The 20,480-nt window shown below is 35.8% G+C and overlaps 2 protein-coding genes across 3 annotated transcripts; both read left to right on the forward strand.

Annotated features, from left to right (window-relative positions):
- Positions 1 to 6,153: 6,153 nt before the first annotated feature.
- Positions 6,154 to 11,015, forward strand: LOC137747494 (probable protein S-acyltransferase 14). Its single transcript, XM_068487617.1, has 7 exons — positions 6,154 to 6,503; positions 6,844 to 7,063; positions 7,180 to 7,271; positions 9,000 to 9,123; positions 9,216 to 9,301; positions 9,698 to 9,763; positions 10,432 to 11,015. Exons 1-7 carry the CDS (start codon positions 6,294 to 6,296, stop codon positions 10,555 to 10,557), a joined length of 924 nt encoding a protein of 307 aa, XP_068343718.1. The 5' UTR covers positions 6,154 to 6,293; the 3' UTR covers positions 10,558 to 11,015.
- Positions 11,016 to 13,084: 2,069 nt separating this feature from the next.
- LOC137748482 (uncharacterized) lies at positions 13,085 to 16,626 on the forward strand. 2 transcript variants are annotated; one of them, XM_068488641.1, is made up of 7 exons: positions 13,085 to 13,167; positions 13,869 to 14,251; positions 14,356 to 14,522; positions 14,599 to 14,679; positions 15,210 to 15,285; positions 15,371 to 15,463; positions 16,089 to 16,626. In XM_068488641.1, exons 2-7 carry the CDS (start codon positions 13,888 to 13,890, stop codon positions 16,250 to 16,252), a joined length of 945 nt encoding a protein of 314 aa, XP_068344742.1. In that variant the 5' UTR covers positions 13,085 to 13,167; positions 13,869 to 13,887; the 3' UTR covers positions 16,253 to 16,626. The 2 variants fall into 2 exon arrangements, with proteins under 2 accessions (XP_068344742.1, XP_068344743.1); XM_068488642.1 differs by having other exon boundaries at positions 14,359 to 14,522.
- Positions 16,627 to 20,480: the final 3,854 nt, after the last annotated feature.

Consider the following 20,480-nt stretch of genomic DNA (forward strand, 5'->3'; position numbering starts at 1 on the left):
AGTCTACCTTTATCAGGAACCTCTTGTTAAGAAGATTATTTTCAAATTTAGTAACTACATGGACTATGGATAAGAGTTCATTCTTAACAGTTGAATAGTTTTTCTAGGCTGCTTTCCAAACACCTGAAGTGAAGCAGACTAAGGCTTCCTTGCCATTTTCAGTATTTTATTTCAAAACTCCTCTGTAACCTTCATCAAAAGCGTCAGTTTCCACTACTTTGAATGCTTCCAGATTTGCCAAAGCTAAGCACGGGAGTTCTTTGACTTTTTTTCTTCAAAAGTCGTACCACTTGAGTTTATTCCTCGAACCAAGGAACAAGAATCTTCTTCAATCTTTGATAGAGCGGCTTGCTATCTTTCGCTAAATCCTTGTAAAAATCACCTACATAATTCAAACTGCCCAAAAAACATTGCAATTGTTTTTTACCCAGAAATTTCATCTAGAAATTTATCAGCAAAATTGATAGCTTTATCAATAGGCAGAGTTATTCCTTTATGAATATTATGCCCTAAAAATCGAACCTTGGTTTGAAAGAGTTTCATCTTTCGAGTTGAGACTACTAAACCTGCATTCTTCACCACTTTCAAAAAGATATTTAGATGTTTAAAGTGTTGTTCTAATGAATTAGAATAAACCAAAACATCATCAATATAAACAATAGTAAAAGTGGAGTAAGGATTAAAGATATCATTCATTATGTTTTGAAAATTCTGAAGGAGCATTCTTTAATCCAAATGGCATTACATTTCATTCATAGTGTCCGAATGGGACATTGAATGCAGTTTTATACATGTCCTTTTCAACAATTTGAATCTGCAAATATCCAGATTTCATATCGAATTTTGAAAATATTACTGCTTGATTTAACTTATCTAACAAATTTTTCTTATTTGGAATAAGGTACATAATCCATCTAAGAGCTTTATTCAAAGGTTTGTAATTGATAACTAACTTGGGTGCTCCTCGCTCAAGCTCAGCGGCATTCTCAATATAAAATGTTAAACAACTCCAAGGAGAGTAGCTTTTTTGGATTAACCTCTTTTCAAGAAGTTCGTTGATCTCTTTCTTGCAAATCTATATCAATCTACTATTCATCTGAATGGGTCGAGCCTTGGTGGGGATTTTCTTTTCATCAAAATCAAGCTTGTATGGTAGTTCGACAATATGCCTCTTACGATCCTAAAAGGCATTTGGAATTTCAGCACATACCTATTTTTCAAATTCCTTTTGTATTGACTCAATCTTATCTTTCACCATCTTCATGATGAGTTGTTCTTCAATTCTTTTAAAATGCATTTCTTCTTTCAGAGAACAAAGAAATCTTTCTTCGTTTTAAATATTCTTTTGTATGATATTTACGTACTGCATTTGAGGTTCCCTAGAAAATGTGAACTTTACCTTTGTTCCTTCAACTTCAGTTTCAATTCCTTTTTTTGAAACTTTGAACGGGTAACGCATGTTGATAAAGGGAGTACCTAATATCACAACATGGCTTAGTCCTTTAACCATAACAAAAGGGGTTTCGAAACAAACCTTATCTTGAATGACCGAAGTATCTAACACCTTATACTGAATTTTCATAGGTTGATCACTTGCACTTCTTAGACCCTGAGAAGTTTTTGAGAAGTACTTTATGGGTACAATTCCTTCATTTATGCAATTTAGATCTGTTCCTGAATAAATGAGTGTTTCGATCGAACACCTAAAAGTTTACTAATAACAAATGTAATTACAGAGTACCACTTTTAAGAAATTACCATGTTAATGCTACTAACATACTTTAGGGTTAAGATGCTGCTATTTGGATTAACAAGCTGCAATACCGGTTCATCCTCTGGTGGCCTGTTTTTCTTCTTTTTTGTGAAGTCATCCATCAGATGTTGAAACTTGCTTTTAGTTTTAGCTTCATTGCCCCTACTTCGAACCTCTTCTTCAGGCGAAAACTTACAGAGTTTAAGGATTCAAACTCTATGTTTTAATCCTTTAATTTCTTCTTTTGTGGTATTAATTTCATGTTGTATTTCAGCTAATGTGGGTTATTTCTTAGCTGTTTTCTCAACTATTCTATCAACAATTGTTTTGAAGCTATAGGCTTCGACTAACTGTCTCCCATTTGGCTCAAGCATTTTCTTTTCTTTTGCCAAATCCAAATATTTTTCTAAAACTTCTCTTTTCTCTAAAGGGACTTCTAGCTTATCTATTAAGTCTAGAATCAGACTTTCTTATTTGGTGATCACAAAAAGATTTAATTTGCAAGCACATTCATCTTGTGACTCTGTGCTGCTTTCATCCGTCGATGATGTAAACATCTATTTGTCTTCAAGAACTGCGACTTCATTCTTGCTTTCTTCAAAGTCAGATGAATTTATCATTAGTTGGCATAATTGCTTTTTTAGGCCCTCATCTAGATTGTGATTATTTACTTTTTCTTTCATTCAGCATTGAGGTCTCATATGTCCAACTTTTCCATACTTGTAGCAAACAAGAGGTTTTTTATCTGATCCTTCTCTCCCCTCTCTTTTTATTCATACCAAGGGAAAAATCTTGCATCAATCCTCTTTTCTATCATGAAAATATAGTGAAGTTTCTTCAATGAAGCTCTTTTTCCTGGGCTGTAGGCTTTTTCTAGCCATTCTCTTTTTAGAGTATTCCCTTCACTAAGATAATCTTTCTCAATAAAGTCCCTATTTGGTTCAAATTTTGTTATTACACAGATGTTAGATTCAACATCGTCTCATTAAATTATGGTTGTAAGGGTAGATTCCTAGAATTCCTAGAAAAAGTTGTGGCTCCAGTATTTTCAACCTTATAAAAAGGGTAATGCACTTGTTCTTAGGTCTTTCTAAGGCCTTCTAGGATAGTCCTTTCATGATCTTGCTCATACGAGCTTGTTTCAAGTGTTGTCTTCCTAAAGGAATTTATTTTGCAAAAGGTTTTGCCTAAGGGAATCAACACTTATCCGAGTACCTAAGGTTAGCCTAGTGAACTTGTCGTTGTTAAAATGTATTTTTACATCTCCATCATCATATTAGTTAATACGGCTAGATTCTTGGTTTTGGATAGGTTGAGGAGAAATTGCATCATGCAATCTTCATCTTTCAGGTAGAATAACTTTATTTCACCTAATCATTTTCGGTACCACCGTATGTGCTTTTTCTAAATTAGTTTGGAACAAAATAGTTTGTCCCTTACTATCCGTAACTTTGGCTCGGGGTACAATGGTATTCATAACCTTATATGAAAATTGATAAATCATAGCGATATTATGTGATCTAGGGTCCATATCATACCCTTGGGTATCCATACTTAAGGTAAGGGTCTTTAAGATTCTGGGGTTGGATAACGACATGGATAAGTTTGGGTAACAATTAAAGTAAATTGCCCCCTCACTTAAAGAAGACTCTACTAATCCCAAAATGGAATTAACAAAGTTTATGTGACATTTATCCCTTAGATAGAGTATAATTGAGGTATTTAACCCTGTCCTAGTCAACGGTTTCACGGCAACCTGGATTAGACTTATATACAAATAGTTATTACCCTTTTGCATATGCTGATCTATTTGGTGTTGAGAGAGTAGTTGGAAGTCTGCACTAGCATTAGTGACAGAAATGGTTTTTTCAACCGTTTTTATTGAATAATCGGACTTAAATTCAAATGTTCCCTTCTAATAAATATCACAAGTTGAGACTTTGGGGATATTCCAGTTTTCTAAATCATTTTCTATATTCAAGATGGTTACTTCTTCAACATTTTTAACCCTAATTATTCTTGAGCTGTTACTGCTATTATAACTACTACTGCTACCTACAATTCTCTTACTTAAGGATCTAACTAAACCAACCATTAGAAGCAGTAGCGGAGCCAAGGTGGGGGCAATATGATTCCTTGACCCCAATAACCTTGTGGCCAAATGGCTAACATATTGTCTTTATTGATGTGCACAATGCTGCAAATGGAAGCAGCTATTATATAAATATACATACAGCACGCATGCAATCGTCAATTATAAAACAAAAGGCATCCTTGTTGCCCATGGTGCAGTTGCCACGCCCATGATGTGCATCCACCATGTGCAAACCCTTGCTGACCAGGATGTGGTATCCACATGCAACTGTCCAAACTGTCCAGAATGTGCATCCACATGCTACATTCCTGTTGTCCACTTTGTACAGCTTGAGTGATTTCTTTTCCTTTAACACCTAGAGCATTTTTGGTGCCGACAGCCCCAAATAAGAAGAAGAAGAATGAGATGCTGCTCAATTTGTTAGCCATCACTTCATCAACGCCTCTTTTCCTCCTGCTAAATCTTCCCACCACCATGAATCTACCGCTTGGCAGTCTCTAGATCGTCAGACTCGTGTTTTCAGCCTACCCTGCCTAGGGCATCGAATCGCCTGGCACTCTGTCTTCACTACATATATACATTGTCCTTTGGTTTGGTTTGGGGTCACTATTCTTCCTTTCATCTTGCTTTGCCAAAGGAATCAACTTTAGGTGACTACTAATCTATTGCTACTCTCATTCACTTTTCCCACATTTTCCCTATTTTAATTTTAGCCTATAAAACAACATCTAATCTTAACCAATTTAATCATTTTAGCATTTTCTCAACGATTTCCTAAATCAGACTTTTGTTTTTGGGTGATTCATTTGTCTCCTATTCAATCTGTCAAAGGTACTTGTTGTTTCCCTTTCAACCACTATTTTCTTTGTTTCAAGGGGCTTCATTTGTATCCAATGTTTTTCTCAGAAAAGTCATCCATGACCCTCAAGGTAATGACAAACAAAACATTAAGGCAGTGTTTGAATTCGGAATTGCTTGCTTTGCGTGATTAGTAATGGAAACTCAACTTTTGACCCCATTGTCTTAAATTCTTGGCTTCGCCACTGATTAGAAGAGAGTTAATCTACTTCTCTGTTCCCTAGGTGATGTGTCGGCAAACTTACTTCCTACACCTCACTACGGCTTCACACAACGATCCAGCCCGCTGATGACTTCCCCCTACCTTAATGAGAAGTTCTTGTAGAGTATCTTGATCTAATGATACAGATTAACTAGAAACTTAAACAAGAGCCCTATAACTATATATAAAGAAAGGAGGCATTTAGAGCTCTTTCAGTGTAGTAAAGCCTCCTAGGTAATAGGCAACTCAATCCCCTTAAATAAGCAGTAACTGCTTGCATGAACAGTAACTGCCTAAGTGCATCTCTACTCCAAAACTAAATAGCCCAAGCAATTCGTATTAAAATATTAGTATTTTTTATTTTATAAAATAATAACAAATAACTTTAGTTTTAATTTCAGATAATAATAAAGGATTAGTTAAAAATATTTAAACGTAGTGTAAAATGGAAGAACATGATTAGGTATTTATAGAAAAAAATTATAATTGTTTTTTTATTTTTAATTAGTTTTTATAATTTTTAAATAATTTTTCTAATTTTTTTAATAATTTAAATTGTGGTCGGGCTTGAGTCATATAAGCACGGCGTTGGCCAGGTGATTATTGCCTGACTTCTCCATCGAGCTTGCCTTGAACCCAATTACCCGAGTTGGCTGTGGTGTTTTTGGGGTTTTATGGTGGGGAGTGGATTGAGTTGCCTATCCCCAAGGCAATAAGCAACAGTAAAGCTGCTATTAAGGAAATGGATCCCTATTTATTTATTTATTTAAATAAGGATTAGTTGTGGAATCCACGTTACATTGAATTTCAACCATCTAAACCGTCTATTTTTTAAGTTGGACCTCATGGATCTTCCTTACAAAATATTAGCCAAATCGGAAATATGTGAGACACCTAATTGAGTTAAAAGAAATTGACGAACACTTTATTCTATAAGAAACAATGAAATTTCATCTTGATAATCAAATAATCAAATAATTTCAAATTAAATTAAATTTTACAATAATAAATTTATAAATCAAGACTTACAAAACAAATAATTCAGATCATTAAAATTCGACGTAAAATGAGCTCACATTATCCCCATTTTTATTCAAAAAGGCAGATCCCATTAGACAAAGGGCTGTATAAAGAAAAAACCTCGTCTCCAAAACATGGATTCCAATTTCACACCCCACCTGGAATCTCACCCTTGAACCCTTTCCTTCCAAAAATTTCGTTTCCAGAACTTATAAGACATCCCACTCTGTTTTGCATTTCTGTGAGATTGTACCTCCAAACCATCAGCTGAATCATAAACCCTAGATCACACCCACCTCCCTGAGAGATCGAACTGGGAAAAAAGAATCCTTCTTTATGAATTTTCGTTATTTTTGAGTAATATTATGCATAGATCGGGAGTCGCCATGGCTTGGAACGTGTTCAAGTTCTGCATAGTTTTGCGAGGTCTGGGGTCGGTCATGATCCTCCTGGTTCTTGGGGTCGTCGGTGTCACCTATTACACTGTCGTTTTCGCCAATTACGGCCCGGCTTTGTACGATGGCGGCCTTGACTCTCTCATTGCCGTTGGCGTATTGATCATATTTCATTGCTTGGTAAGGGTTCTTCCAAAAACTATTAAATTTTGGGTTTTTTTTAACATTTTTTTTTTTTGTGGGGTTGATGGGTTTTCTGTTAGAGGTTCTGGGTTTTAGGATCTGTGGCTTTTGGTTTTGTAATTACAAAATCTGCCATTTTTTTCTTTCAAATGTTCCAAGAACTTCGAAATTACTTGGAGCTTCTTTTGGCAGTAATTTCTAGAATTCTTTTAGCTTTCTGGGTAAATTAGGGTGTATATTAATTTGTGTTTAGCTCAAAGCAGTCAAGATATGGTGTCTGATTAAGTGTATTAGAGAAAATTAGGCTAAGAGTGGAAAGCTTGTTATAATGTTGCAGTTGGTGATGCTGTTATGGAGTTATTTTTCTGTTGTTTTAACGGATCCGGGTGGTGTGCCACCTAATTGGAGGCCTGCTGTTGATGAAGAGAGAGGGGAGGCTGACCCATTGACTTGGTCGGATTTTAATGGTTTGCAGCCTGACCCCTCTAATCAGAGGATCCGGTATTGCCGGAAGTGCAACCAGCTGAAACCACCTCGTTGCCATCATTGCTCAGTTTGTGAGTCACCATATCTGTGTTATTTTATTTCCGTAATATCAGTTAGCGATATTTTGTTTTGCTTTGTTATATTCTTTTGTCTTTATATCAGAGCATGAAATTATTTCAACTTTCAGGTGGGCGGTGTGTACTGAAAATGGATCACCATTGTGTATGGGTTGTTCATTGTGTTGGGGCCTTAAATTACAAGTATTTTCTTCTTTTCTTGGTAAGTTTGCTTTCTGCGTAAGCGGAAAGACTTTTCAAGAGGAGATTATATTTGAATGGGTTAGACTTTATTCCAACTACGAAAGGATTCCGTTTTCATTATCTTATAATATGCCCTAAGGGCCCGTTTGATAATCATTTCGTTTTCAGTTTTCAGATTTCAGTTTTTAGTTTTCACTTTTTTGGCAACTACTTTCAGTTTTCAAAAAAATGAAAGCTTAAAACCAAAAAGTGAAAGCTCAAGGCCAAATTTTGAATACTCAAGGAAGTAGTTTTCAATTTTCATTTTCTTGAAACTGAAAGTAGTTATCAAACAACAATTCAGTTTTCAAAAAAGCGGAAAGTGAAAACGAAATGGTTATCAAACGGCCCCTAATGTTTTCTCTGCACCCTAGCGTGCAAATTTTTATTTGATGATCTTGTTGCCAAGAACTATTCTAATTGCATTTTAGCTTTATTCTCCGAGGTATGAGAGTTACACATGATTATGAGTAGTGATTATGAATCTATGATAGTCAAGCTGGTAGTACAAGGGTACTTGCATATAAATCGTTCGCCCTAGTTGGGAGCATTTCCAATAAAGGTACTTTGATTAGATGTTAAAGGTGTTGGGGCTAGTTTCCATTGTTCCCAAAGGGAGAGCTGGGTGACCACTCTGATGTGCAGCATTGCATGGAACGTTAACATGACTTAAGGTTTTCTGAATCCACCATAGGGGTAAACTGTGTTTTCCTTCTTGTAGATAACTCATAGCACACGCATCACACCTTGAAGAGCAAATCTTAAAAAGGAACTCCATAATTTAACTTTTAGAATGATTGTTGGATTATAAGAAGTATAACCTTGTGGATATTATTTCATAAATTAGGAACATGGTCCTTTTGGGATGTATATAATTTTGTAAATGGGTTATATATATAAATCAGATATGAGGTTCTGTAATGAGTTTTTCCTAGCGTTAATAAAATGGTCTTGGACTGCAGGCTAAGTGATGGTTACAAAATTTGATAAAAGAAGAAAATCTGAACAGATGAACTAATTTTTGTTTCTATGGGCAGGGACTTGCAACTAAATCCAAATTTCTTTATGATTTTGGGTAAATACACACAGAAAAATATTATGATTAACCTAATTTACTAACTTATATTATATCAATATGGAAATTATATCATTTAAAATTTCTAATCAAAACCCATTGATTTGATGGGAGTTGATTGCTTTTAAAAATCTGTAGTGTAGGGCCAGTGACTTTAAATGAAAAGCTTTAGATTGGTAGAAAATCTGAAAGCAGTCACTCTTTGTTTTTTGAGAATGCAGTCAATCTTTGTTTCGATAATAAAAGTTTGTAATTTATGCAAGAGTTTTAAGAATTCTAGAGACTTTTACTGTCTTCTTAAAGAATGCAGTTACTCTTTGTTTTGATGGTAAGTTTTTTGTTTCATTCTGGTTGGTATCGGTAATAGTTGCATATTATATGCTATACAATAGGAAATTCCCTGGATAACTTGGAAAGTATGTTTTACTCATGTTTGTGGGTCAATATTTAATCAACTAGATGGTAAATTGTATGGATTGTTGTGTCAGAAACTAGTTCTTGTGCATGTTATGTGATTTTCCTTATCTTGCAAAGCTATCTATTCGTGGGATTTCTGAATTTTTTAAGTAAGATTTCACATTGAATAAACTTTACCTGTAGACTAACTTCATGCTTTTGTTAATTTGAATGCAGTTTTACACATTTCTCGAGACAAGTGTCGTAACATTATCCTTGCTGCCACATTTGATATCATTCTTTAGCGAGGGAGAAGTACCTGGAACACCTAGCACCCTTGCAACTACCTTTCTTGCTTTTGGTATTTTCTAAATTTACCTATTTTCTTAGTATTCTCACCTACAAGGCTGTTGGTATCTGCTTAACTAATGAACATTTCTGCTCTGTTTGCAGTCCTGAATCTTTCATTTGCATTAAGTGTTTTGGGTTTTCTGATAATGCATATATCATTGGTGGCTGCAAATACCACAACCATTGAGGTAATGTATTTTGCTTCAGTTCACTAACACTATGTCTGGTTTTTGCATTCTGCCTTTTAACTGGGGATTCCCTTGTGCTTATATCTTAATGATGTCAAAGAGGTAGGCTCTTATAGAAAGATTAGACGTTTGATATGTAGTTCAGGCTCCATGTATTAAGGAGAATGCTGCTTTCCTTGATTTCAATGTCAAATTTTACCAGAGGTCCCTAGATCGAAGTCTGTCAACTTTAAATTGCATGGCCTTGGTTTAATGTTTGGGCCACCAGCAATGTGGAAAATCTAGTTACACTGTATTAGTAACTCATGGTTAGGCTTTTTCATACAAACATATAAGTAACTTCATTGGTCTTGTGGTATGGAATTGCATGCTGATGAAATTATTCTCTGTGATCAGGCATATGAAAAGAAAACCTCCTTTAAATGGCGCTATGACCTTGGTCGAAAAAAGAATTTTGAACAGGTTGGTACAATTTGCGATACATAAATGTCCTTCCTTTGTTTTCTTAAGTGCATCTTTTAAATTTAACCAACATGCTGCGTTTTTAGTTTGTTTTGAACTCACAAGTTAAAATTCCGAAGTTAGCATTTGCTGAGGAATGAAAGTTTATGTTCTATAATATATAATATAGAATAATCACTGAGCCCGGAATGATTTGGCATTTTATGGAAGCCTCAGAACACAATTCTCTGCAACAGACTGCTAAATGTGTAAATTCATTAGTTTTCCCTTAGTTTGCAGATTATTTATACTCTTAGAAGAACATTATAATGCTAGTTTCCTTGGTTATATCATGAATAATGAGGTGTAGCACTGAGTCATGGCATATGCACTACAATCTTACATTTTATTTAACTATTTTACTTTCCGATTAAACAAAGGGTCATCAAGGTCTTTTTCAAAACTGTTGTTATGTTAGTACATGGGGCAGGTTGAAGTCCAGCAATGGGCAGGTTAAACTGATTTCTGTTCTATCTTGCCCGGATTTGAACGTACAGGATATATTTTCGTGAACAATACTGTTTAACCTAAAATCGTCTTTAATCTGGTACCTATGTGATCATGGTTGTAATAGTCGTAGTAATTCAGTGTGTGCTCATACGACTGGAATTCTGCTATTTCCATACCAGGTGTTTGGGACAGACAAACGATACTGGTTCATGCCTGCTTACTCAGATGAAGATTTACGACGGATACCAGCGCTTCAGGGTCTCGAGTATCCGTCTAATCCTGAGTTTGACCCCCAAGAGTTCTAATACCGTATGTAAGACATGTCAGCAATACAGAAATTTCCTTGTACAAAGATAAGAGTTAAGGAGCAACATCCACAAGAAGTTTCCTTGCAGCCATAACTCAATCAAATGGCTGGCGGCTTACATGGGCGCAACTTTCGTTCCCACGGGCATCTTCTTGTAAGCATAACAGTGAGAGAAAGAGAAAGAGGACCGTTATCAAGGGGCGGGTGGCCGGGGAGAGCGGTTTATGGGTTGCAGTGTTGCGGTGTAGTGGGAATGGCATATGGCTGGCTGATGTTTATTGTGTGTGTTAAATATGTGGTAATTTGGGAATTTGGGAACTGTAACATAAGGGAAATGGAACTTTGATGTGGTAATTTGATTATGTTCCTCCTTGGGTTTGTTGTACCATCCATTGAAATTACAGAAGCCAATCAAATGTAATATGCTTGCAAGGAATAATGTAATTTCATGCTGAATTTTTTCTTCTCTTGTACATGATTGATCTTCGATATCATGTACACTGAGATTTCTGGCGTTACACTCTTCGTCAAGGATTCAATGACCAATCTCTAATGGCCGGAAATCTTGATATATACTAGGATGCGGAGTAGAATATTTTATATTTATCAATGTTTTAAAAGTTTTCGCCTAGGCATTGCGTATGCGCTAGGCAGTTGGTCATCGGTCCGATTAGTTCTTAGGCATTTAAAAATTAAGAAAGTGTGTTTGGACCTGTTTAGGCGTCCATCTAGTCTGTCTAGACGTCCACCTAGCCCATCTAAACCTACCTCGGCATCCGTTTAGGTTACGACTTTCATTTAGACACAAAATTGATAACTTGCATTTTTCATTTTATTTTCCCAATAAAATGTAAGAAACTTGTTGAATACTAAGATGAACACTCATTTTATGCTTGTTCCACATGTTTTCAATATGTTTTAATACTTTATAACCTATATGTCATTTTATTTTGCAATTTATGTATCCCTACAATTAAGTGTTTTTTAAGTAGGCCTAATTGGATAAATGGTCCTCGTGGTGATAGAGTATTCAGAATATAATCCCTGTGGTCAAAGAATTTGGATTCAATCATTTGTGGCGCAAAATCAATTTTCTGATAGTATTTCTAAGGGAGTTCGCTTCAGGGTTTGTCACTTTTAGAATGCTAGAAAGTATTACGACCAGCTGCAATTTCCTGTGGGAGTTAACGGAGGTGCTGGCTAGAGTTCCAACAATGGCAGACGGTTCATCCTTGCCCCTCCACCTTCTGGTCGCAACCAATCAAAGGCCAGCAGTGCGTGGCATGTTGTCTTCTTTAGGGCTAGCCCTGAGAATTTGGGGGTCCTAGATAGTATTCAAAGTGGGGCCAGAAAAATTTACTGACTAAAATGCAGTTCTGTGTTTCGAACTCAACATCCCAAAGAAAAATGAGGCCGAACATTTCCATTGCACTAACAAATGAATTATGATACTTCTTACCTTTTTTTATTTTTTATATTTATATGTTAATTACAGGATATAAAATTTTTTTGGAGGCCTTTCCGAAGTGGGGGCCCTAGGCGGGCGCCTACTTGGGCTACCCTCAGGGCTGGCCCTGGTCTTCTCTGAAACTACCTCAGCTCCCAGCAAGGTCCGTGATGATGCTTATCTGGCTCTTGACCTTGACTGTATGTGCTTTCATACATGGCAAATGGAGTTAACGGAGAATTAACAGGAATTTTGTTTTGGGGCTTAAATTCTATCGGACTTTACTATTAGGTTTAAATTCGAGTCTGCTTTCCAAATACTCTATCATTACGAGGACCATTTATCTAATTAGGCCTTTTAAGTATAAGTAGGCACTTATTATACCATATATAATAAATTTACTTAAATCCGCCTAACCCGCTCAAGCCCCCGTCTATGCCCTGCCTAGGCACTAGGCCTTAGCGCTCCGCCCACTTATTGCCTCATTTTTTTTTAGAACTGTGATATTTATTTTGTCAAAGTAAAATATCAAAAAATTTCTCTTATACATTTGCCTTTGGTTTTTTCCTTTTCCTAACCAAATGATATCTGGAACTATTCTAACTTATGAAGAGATAAATTTGAACTTAAGTACAAACTAACGGGCATAACTATGAGTTTGTTTTTTTTGGTAAAAAACAAACTATGAGTTTGTTCGAAAGTACTTGAAAGACTAAATACGCTTAAATGCTTTTTCGTGATATACTTGTATTTAAAAAAAAAAATTTAATCCCAAAAACATTTTTAGTAAATGACAAAAGCATTTTCAATTATTTTACAAACATTTTCAAGCTAATCGTGTTTGGTCGTAGAGGAGAAGGGTAATTCGGTAAACTAACACAAAGTTTTTCGAACATTTGTTTTGCTTGCATCCTATGATTATGTGACACGTGTCCAAGCCATGTAGATGCAGTCAAATCGTTGCCTCCAGAAAGTCGTGGACCAATGGAGGGGGACACGTGTAAATATCTGGCCCGGCGCTCCCTCTCAAAGGCAACGAGTATATAAAGGCAACCAAACGAAACGAAACGAAGCAATTAGGCCGTTCTGGAATTCTCTGGTTATAATCTTTTCCTCCACTCTCTCAATCTCTCAAGCCCTCGTTTCATTTCCTTCTAACAGGTACGAACCTCTTTTGATTTTTCATCCCTCTTTCTTTCTTCTCGCATTTTCTTGGCTGCCAAACAGAATAACGAATATCTGATTTCTCTGTTCGATTAACTGTCCATAAAATCTGCTGTCCCTGATGCGAACAATCATTTATGTTCTGCTATATCCGTGAAAATCTGCCCCCTAAACTAGTCGTTTAGCTCGTTTCCTGTGACAGTTTTAATTTTCATTCGAATTTCACGAGTGTTCAACTTAATTATAATAGCTATGGTTATCAATATCTCGGATATGGTTTTATACGAAAAATGTTTGATTAATGACTTGGATGATCGTTCACTTACATTTTAATATAATGATAAATATATACGTCTCGATAATTCATTAGTTTCTGTGTGATTAATTTTATGATTTTCTTTAATTATATGGAATTCCTCACAAAGATGTGTTGATAATTGTTTCTTAATCAATTATCTTTGGTCGATAATTTATTTTGGAAGATATGAAAGAAACTAAATATATAAGAAGATAAAATACAATAGTTTCAAAACTTAGATTTTTTTATTCTTTTTTTTTTTTTTTTTTTTTTTTTGGACTTTAGAATGATAACGTACCTAATTGAACTTAAACCGTTTGAGTTTTTGATCATTTTTATTCGTAATTTTTGACGTGTGGTAATATGAAGAATAATCTATACTGAGATTTTCTGTTTCCAGGGGGATAAACACAAACAAAATGCAGAGTGAAAGAGACAGTAAAGGTGGTGTTTCTCAGTCACGCGGATTGTTAGATAGTTTTCGGGGCTTTGGGTCCCGGAGAAGTACGTTCCCTAGCCTCTTTGGTGGAAGAGATCCATTTGATGATCCCTTCTTTAATCGCCCGATTGGTAGCATGTTCGAGTCTAGTATTTTCGGTCCAAGTTCCGTTTCTAGTGATACACCGGAGAGTGGTAGAGCCAATGAAATATCAGTAGAAGAACTGAACTCTGATGATGAGGGAGGGGATGGTATAGTTACTGGGGATGAGAGAGATAACTGTGGAAAGCAATCTGTTTCGAGTAAAGAACCATCTGTTGAGCATCCAGATGATGTTTTGGACGGTAATGAAATTTTCGCATCTTTGTTAGAAATTATTGAGGGTTTATACTCAACCTTGTAATTTACGTTTAGTGTAAGATGCTGATGGTTAACATGTTGAATGTAGAAGAGAGGAAAAGCAAGGATGTGACATATAGAAATGACCGCAATAAGGTGGAAGGCACTCGGTCACAAGGCCGTGGTTTATCTTGTCAGACTTGCAGAGTCACATATGGTGGTGTAGATGGAGCATATTACACGTCTACGAGAACCAGAAGGGCGGGCAGTGATGGCGTAAGTAATGGTTTCTGGGATTTGATATGTCACTTGCATAATTCTTTCTTTAACTGAACTTGTGATTGCACATCAGGTGGTGCTTGAGGAGGCCAAAGAAGCAGATAAGACAACCGGTCAAGCAACACATAGAATCTCGAGAGGACTTTATGACAAGGTAAAAATTTCTTTTGTCTGTTAATACAGCCTGTAGCAAGAACAATGGATATAACACCTATAACAACAATTTGTAGTTTTAGGCATTAGTCATTTTCTGGAAAGAGCAGTTGATTAAGAAATTGATATAAAAGGTGACTGACCTTTTGTATCGAACACTCAAAGTCACCCTTTTCTGTTTTATTTAGATCAAAATGGAGTGAGTGTAGCCAGTGCACTACGCTTGAATTACCCTCCCTTTCATGGGTTGCTTGAGAGATTGCTCTCATGTACATTGTCACCTTAAATATTTGTTAATTGTGTTACTATCCTTGTTCTCAAGTTTAATGGGATTGGATTTTATGCTATCGTTCGGCATATATTCATTTCAACCCATTTTGGTTCTTAAAACTGCACCCAACTATGATTTGTTTTAGTATTGCATAGATCAGTTTGTGGCTGTTATTTCCCACATCTTCTGTGTAAGCACCACGAAATCATAAGCAATTAACTCTGTACTTATTATTGGAATTGGGACGGTTGTATTGCTAGGGTCATTCTGTTACGAGGAAGCTCAAGTCAGATGGGAAGGTGGATATGTTGCAAACTTTACACAATTTAAATGAAGGTTTGTATTTGCAGCCTTATATGGTTGATACGTATTGTGTTTTGGATGTACGAATAGTAGAACTGATGTTGCCATTTTGTTGCAGATGAGCTTCCTGGTTTTGAAGAAGCATGGACTGGTAATGTTGGAGGGCACTTGCCCAGCTGGAGACATGAATTTGATATGCATGGCAATACCAGTAAGCACCCCCCTCCAGCCGCAAACTTTCTTTATTTGTCCTTTGTGTTTGTTTTGTCACCTATTTAATTTCGATCGGTGGTTAGATGGGGTCTAATTAGCTTTTTGAAGCGGAAAGTCTTGGGTAAATGTCCCTGTCAATTCTGTTATTAATTTCTAAATATCGGCCTAATCTCCAGTTAGTCAGACCTTATTGTTATCAACCGTAATCTCATGCTCCATGTGTTGAAACCGGTGGAAGAGAATGGTATGTGCCACAATACCAGTGAAAGTGCACTGGCAATAATGAAGCTTCTGAGGTTTTCCATTAAGTGGTTATGTTCTATCAACGGAATCCAGAGTGCCATATGAGATTTTGGGATAGATATCCAAGCGTCAGACCTATGAGCTGTTTGTACAAGGACTGTTAGAGCGTTTGCTCTATGCATACTTTGCCCTTCCCTCCTCTCTTTTGGGAGGCTTCGAGCGGAACTTCCTTATCTTCTTCCTTATCTTCCTTGTTAGTTTGTGCATTGGGTATCATAGGAAATGTTATGGTTCAGAATTCAGTTGATCACTTCTGGTTAAATAAAAGGTCGACTCAGTTTCTTAGCCAAGTAATGAATGACATTGGCATTACAATGTAGGTTCCTCCACTAGCAGAGAGCAGAATAGAGAGGTGATTTCGGGAGTGGGGCTTCTTCCATCTTCTGAGCACGTGCAAAGCAGCAGAGGAATGAAATCAGACAACGCAACAAAGACTACCTCCGATGGGAGGACCAAAAGGGTTGTCAGAATCAATATAGAGTAAACCATGTCAGATGTCGAGACAGGGAGATAGTAGTCCAGTTGTCTTGAAACACTTGGAGAGTACTTCATTTGTCTGAGTAAATTTACGGGTTGTCCATTCTCTGTTGGGCAATCAATAGTTGTATTTTTAGTCCGAAGTGTACGAGAATCAGAGATTCATGCCATGCACAATCACATTGTTCTGTTCATCTGAGTTCTGTAAGGTGACGATTAGGATGTAGCAGGTTGGTTTGTTGTTTGAGTGGCTCAGTGTTGGAAGTATGTATCCTAGGAGTTACCCATCTCCATTGTACCATTTACCGAATTTGTTTCACTCATCGTTGGTGATTGAAAGTTGTTCTGCGATCGGTAAATTCACTCGCGTGCTTTGCTCTCTTTCAATCTTAGAATTTTCAAGTAGATCTGCCATTTCAACCCGTGAATTGTGTCAATGTTATGGATTGGATTGCAGACGAGAATGTCATGTATCAAAAGAAATAAGAATCTAACTTGAACAAAATTACATAAAAATTCTTCTTCAATTACTAATTAAACCAACGTGGAATTTTATATGCGTAAAACAGATTATGAAATTATACCAATTTTTTATAGGAAAATGTTATTGGCATTTTAAAAATCTTATTTTACACTTTTCACAAGTGTATTTTTCTTTCTTAATATAGAAAATTTGGAGTGTAGAATGAGATTTTTGGAGTGGTAATAACAATTTCTTTTTTTTTAATTGATGCTCTAAACTAAACGAAATTCTACATCGCACCATCACCCCCGGTGGCGGCAATGGCAGCGAACCCCATTTTTTACGTTTTCTTGTAAGCCATGTTAGCCATAAATTAGATCAGGCGCGACCAAACATACCTGAATCCACTCCAATCACATTTGAGCAGCTTAACTTATCCGTATTCCGTGCTAAAAGTGGCCAACAATCAATCTATGTCCAAATTATTGTCAGTGAAGTAGATGCATTTGGGTTTTATCAGCCCCTTGAAGTCTCAAGCTTTGACGGCGGTACCCTAAGGTGTTGATGGGTTGTCATTCGTTGTCTAATATAACAATTTTGTTCTAAATACTATTCGATTTCTCATTTCTTATTATTTTATACGAGTTTTTAGCATCCAATTCTGTTAATGTCACTTTTTATAAAAAATTTCAAATATAGCAGAAAACTCACTTGAATAGACCTAAATGCCCTCAAAATCCAAAATCTATTTACACAGAAGCCAAAACACTTGAATAGATCTCTTGTACATCGTTATTCAAAGTGTGATGCCGTGATGGAAATTCGCAAACGTCGTGAAGCAGTTGCGGGTGTTCAACCATCAGCTAATTGAGTACAAACTTGTTTTCCATCTTCTTCTCTCTATTTCCTGTTTTGTTTAATGCAAACTCTATATAAATCCAACAAAAACACACTTGTTTTCAAGGCGTGTGAAATAAATCCAAAATTTTATTTCTGGAGTGATTGATGATACAAATTAAAGATTGACTGACTCATCAAAACACTCATGTTTCTGGGTTTAACAAAGGGAACTTTAATGAAAAGCTCCCGGTACTGTTCATTTTAACGAAAAATCACACTTTAATGAAAAGCTTCCGGTACTGTTCACTTTAACAAAACACTTGAAGGATGAAGGTTGTTATTGAGAGCTGATCTAGGTGTGGAAGTTGTATTAAGAAGTTGAAAGGTGGACGATAATTGATGATGCATTCTTGCTCAACTCAATCAAATTCTCCAACTTAATGGAAAAAGTTTATAGCATCATGCGTAAAACGTGCTTTAGTTTACCGACCTAAATGCTGCTCACAGCCTGCATAATTATGTGATATCTAGCTTCATACATTTCTTGCCAGAGAAAAAACAAGCACGCTTTTTGCTTGCCCATGAGGATTTCGGCCTCTTGCTTTTGGCTGGCTGTTATATTTGATTTTTACAATTGTTTAGATCTTTTAATTTTAATTTTAAACATTTATTTCTTATATCATACAATGCTACGTAGTATTGAAGAAAAATCTCTTGCTTCTCACTATTTGTGAAAGACCTGTGTTTTAAAAAAATAGTTATAATAATTACGCGTTATATATTATGATTATTTTCATTAAGCTTTGTATTATATAAGTATATGTGGTTTAATATGCTTAATTTCATCAATCATGTAAAAGGTTTTACCTGACTGTTGGGTAAAGTTGTTTCCCTCAATCACCCAGCTTTTATATGTACCAAGACTTGTACTTGGACAAGGATTGTCTACCCTCCCACTTCCGGTATCCTCCCGTGCCCTCCTATTTGTGTGGTCACGGTTAAGCTACGTCAACATTTTATATTACTATTCATTTTTGTCTTATTATTTGTATAATATATATATATATATATATATATATAAAATGTTGACGTGACTTAACCGTGACCACACAAAACAGGAGGGTACGGAAGGGCATCGGAAATAGGAGGACAGACAATCCTTGTCCCTTGTACTTAATCAAAAGTCCTGCCATGACCATGATATTCTAGATCAACCAAAATGATATAGAAATCTATTTGTGTTGAATTAGTAAGTTTAAGTATGTGGATTAGGATTAGAGTTCTTGTTATGCATTTGGTGATTTGCTTGTACTTTTGAAATAGGAATTGACCACGATGGTGGATTCTTGTGTTAATAACTTGGAGCAATTTTTTAGAATCTAGGTAGGGAAAATAAGGCATACCTTTATAAAGATTGACTTCATTAAATTTCATGAAGTGATATTTGATCTTATTGTTATGCATCTTTGGTTCATTGAAATGTTGTTTGTTGTCGATTGCGGTTAAATGTTAAATTGTGCATCTTTGGTTCATTGAAATGTTAGTTGTTGTCAATTGTGGAATTATTGTTGGAAAGCATTGTGATATATATGAAAGATTAAACGACATATTGATGCACCACTCATGTTCGGAGTTGAGGTTGAAACTTGGGTATAAAGAGAGGAAATGAGGGTAGTGGAGAGAATCTTCTGTGTAGTTGAGTTTGACTCTTAGTTGGTACTAAGCATCATGTCAGCCCAATTGCACATCGTTTTTATCTGGTAATTCAGGTATGGCGACAAGTAGTTAAATAGGATGACTAACAAACGGGAAAAAATGGGATGACTGAGTTATGGGAGTTAGTTTGTATAATAAAACATTCAAACCACTACTGCAAAGGTAAAATACACGATATGAGACGTGCAGGTCCACATGTTTTATTATATAGATTCACGGGTTTGGTAAATAACGTTAAGCTGCATTGCATTCACGCATTGTCATTTTAATCTCCATGACTGATTATATTTTATAGTTGAATTATGTGTTTCCATGGCACTTAATTTAGTATTGTCAATTTACTATGGTGAGGTTAGATCCCTACTGAGTAGTTGAAGCTCACCATTTTATTGTTATGTATGTTTACGAACTAGACAATCAAAAGGGTAAAAGGATGAGATTGGCCTAAATGTGAGGTTGGAATTTGATTTTATTTGTTTTAACTTAGTAAAGAATTATGGCTTTTATTTATAAGAGGAATTTATTCACCCTGTTTCAGTTAGTTTCTCTTAATTTTTTAATTTTTTAATTTTTAGCTCGCACTAGGCACGAGGTTACCTTTTCACCGACCCGGGTCTGGGGCGGACAATCTTGGTAAATTTTGGGTTGGATAATGCTTTGTGTCCCTTATGGGAAGACTTAATTGTCACCCACTTACGATTAACAAACATTTATTGTCTAAACATCATATATTCTCTTTATCATCATCTAAAGATCATATCTGCAAAAAAATCATTCAATTCAGATCATTTAGCCATCCATACGTGTTAAATCAATCAAAGATTTTGGTAACTAGTACATCCTCATAATGAGCCGTTTAGACGAAATTACATGTAAATCTTTGGGTGCGATAGCATAAAAAATTAGCTCTCTCCAAGTTCATATATAGCTAATTGAGAAATTTTAATTGAACCCAGCCTTTGTATCTCTACATGCAACTTCAAATTTTAGTGAAAGTTATCATTTTTACTTTATTGTTAAGGACAATATGCATTTAAACTAAAAAAGTAAACTGTATCAAGTAATTATAGCATGGGCTTCAATGGTTGCATAAAACATTAAGGACAATATGTATTCATACGTTTATGCCGAATTCCTACACTAATGCATTTGGGGGTGGTTAATACGCAAAAACACCATCATATTATCAACAAGATAGCCGATAAGTAATATAGTG

The sequence above is a fragment of the Pyrus communis genome, chromosome 10 (genome assembly GCF_963583255.1).
Source record: "Pyrus communis chromosome 10, drPyrComm1.1, whole genome shotgun sequence".
In the NCBI taxonomy this organism is placed as follows: domain Eukaryota; kingdom Viridiplantae; phylum Streptophyta; class Magnoliopsida; order Rosales; family Rosaceae; genus Pyrus; species Pyrus communis.

What these genes read in the sequence shown, in the direction of transcription:
- LOC137747494 (XM_068487617.1), top strand. Translation starts at nt 6,294, where the DNA reads ATGCATAGATCGGGAGTCGCCATGGCTTGGAACGTGTTCAAGTTCTGC. An exon ending in AACTACCTTTCTTGCTTTTG is followed by an intron (nt 9,124 to 9,215) that starts GTATTTTCTAAA and finishes CTCTGTTTGCAG; the next exon opens with TCCTGAATCTTTCATTTGCA. An exon ending in GAAAAAAGAATTTTGAACAG is followed by an intron (nt 9,764 to 10,431) that starts GTTGGTACAATT and finishes TTTCCATACCAG; the next exon opens with GTGTTTGGGACAGACAAACG.
- LOC137748482 (XM_068488641.1), top strand. Translation starts at nt 13,888, where the DNA reads ATGCAGAGTGAAAGAGACAGTAAAGGTGGTGTTTCTCAGTCACGCGGA. An exon ending in CGAGAGGACTTTATGACAAG is followed by an intron (nt 14,680 to 15,209) that starts GTAAAAATTTCT and finishes TTGTATTGCTAG; the next exon opens with GGTCATTCTGTTACGAGGAA. An exon ending in TTTACACAATTTAAATGAAG is followed by an intron (nt 15,286 to 15,370) that starts GTTTGTATTTGC and finishes ATTTTGTTGCAG; the next exon opens with ATGAGCTTCCTGGTTTTGAA.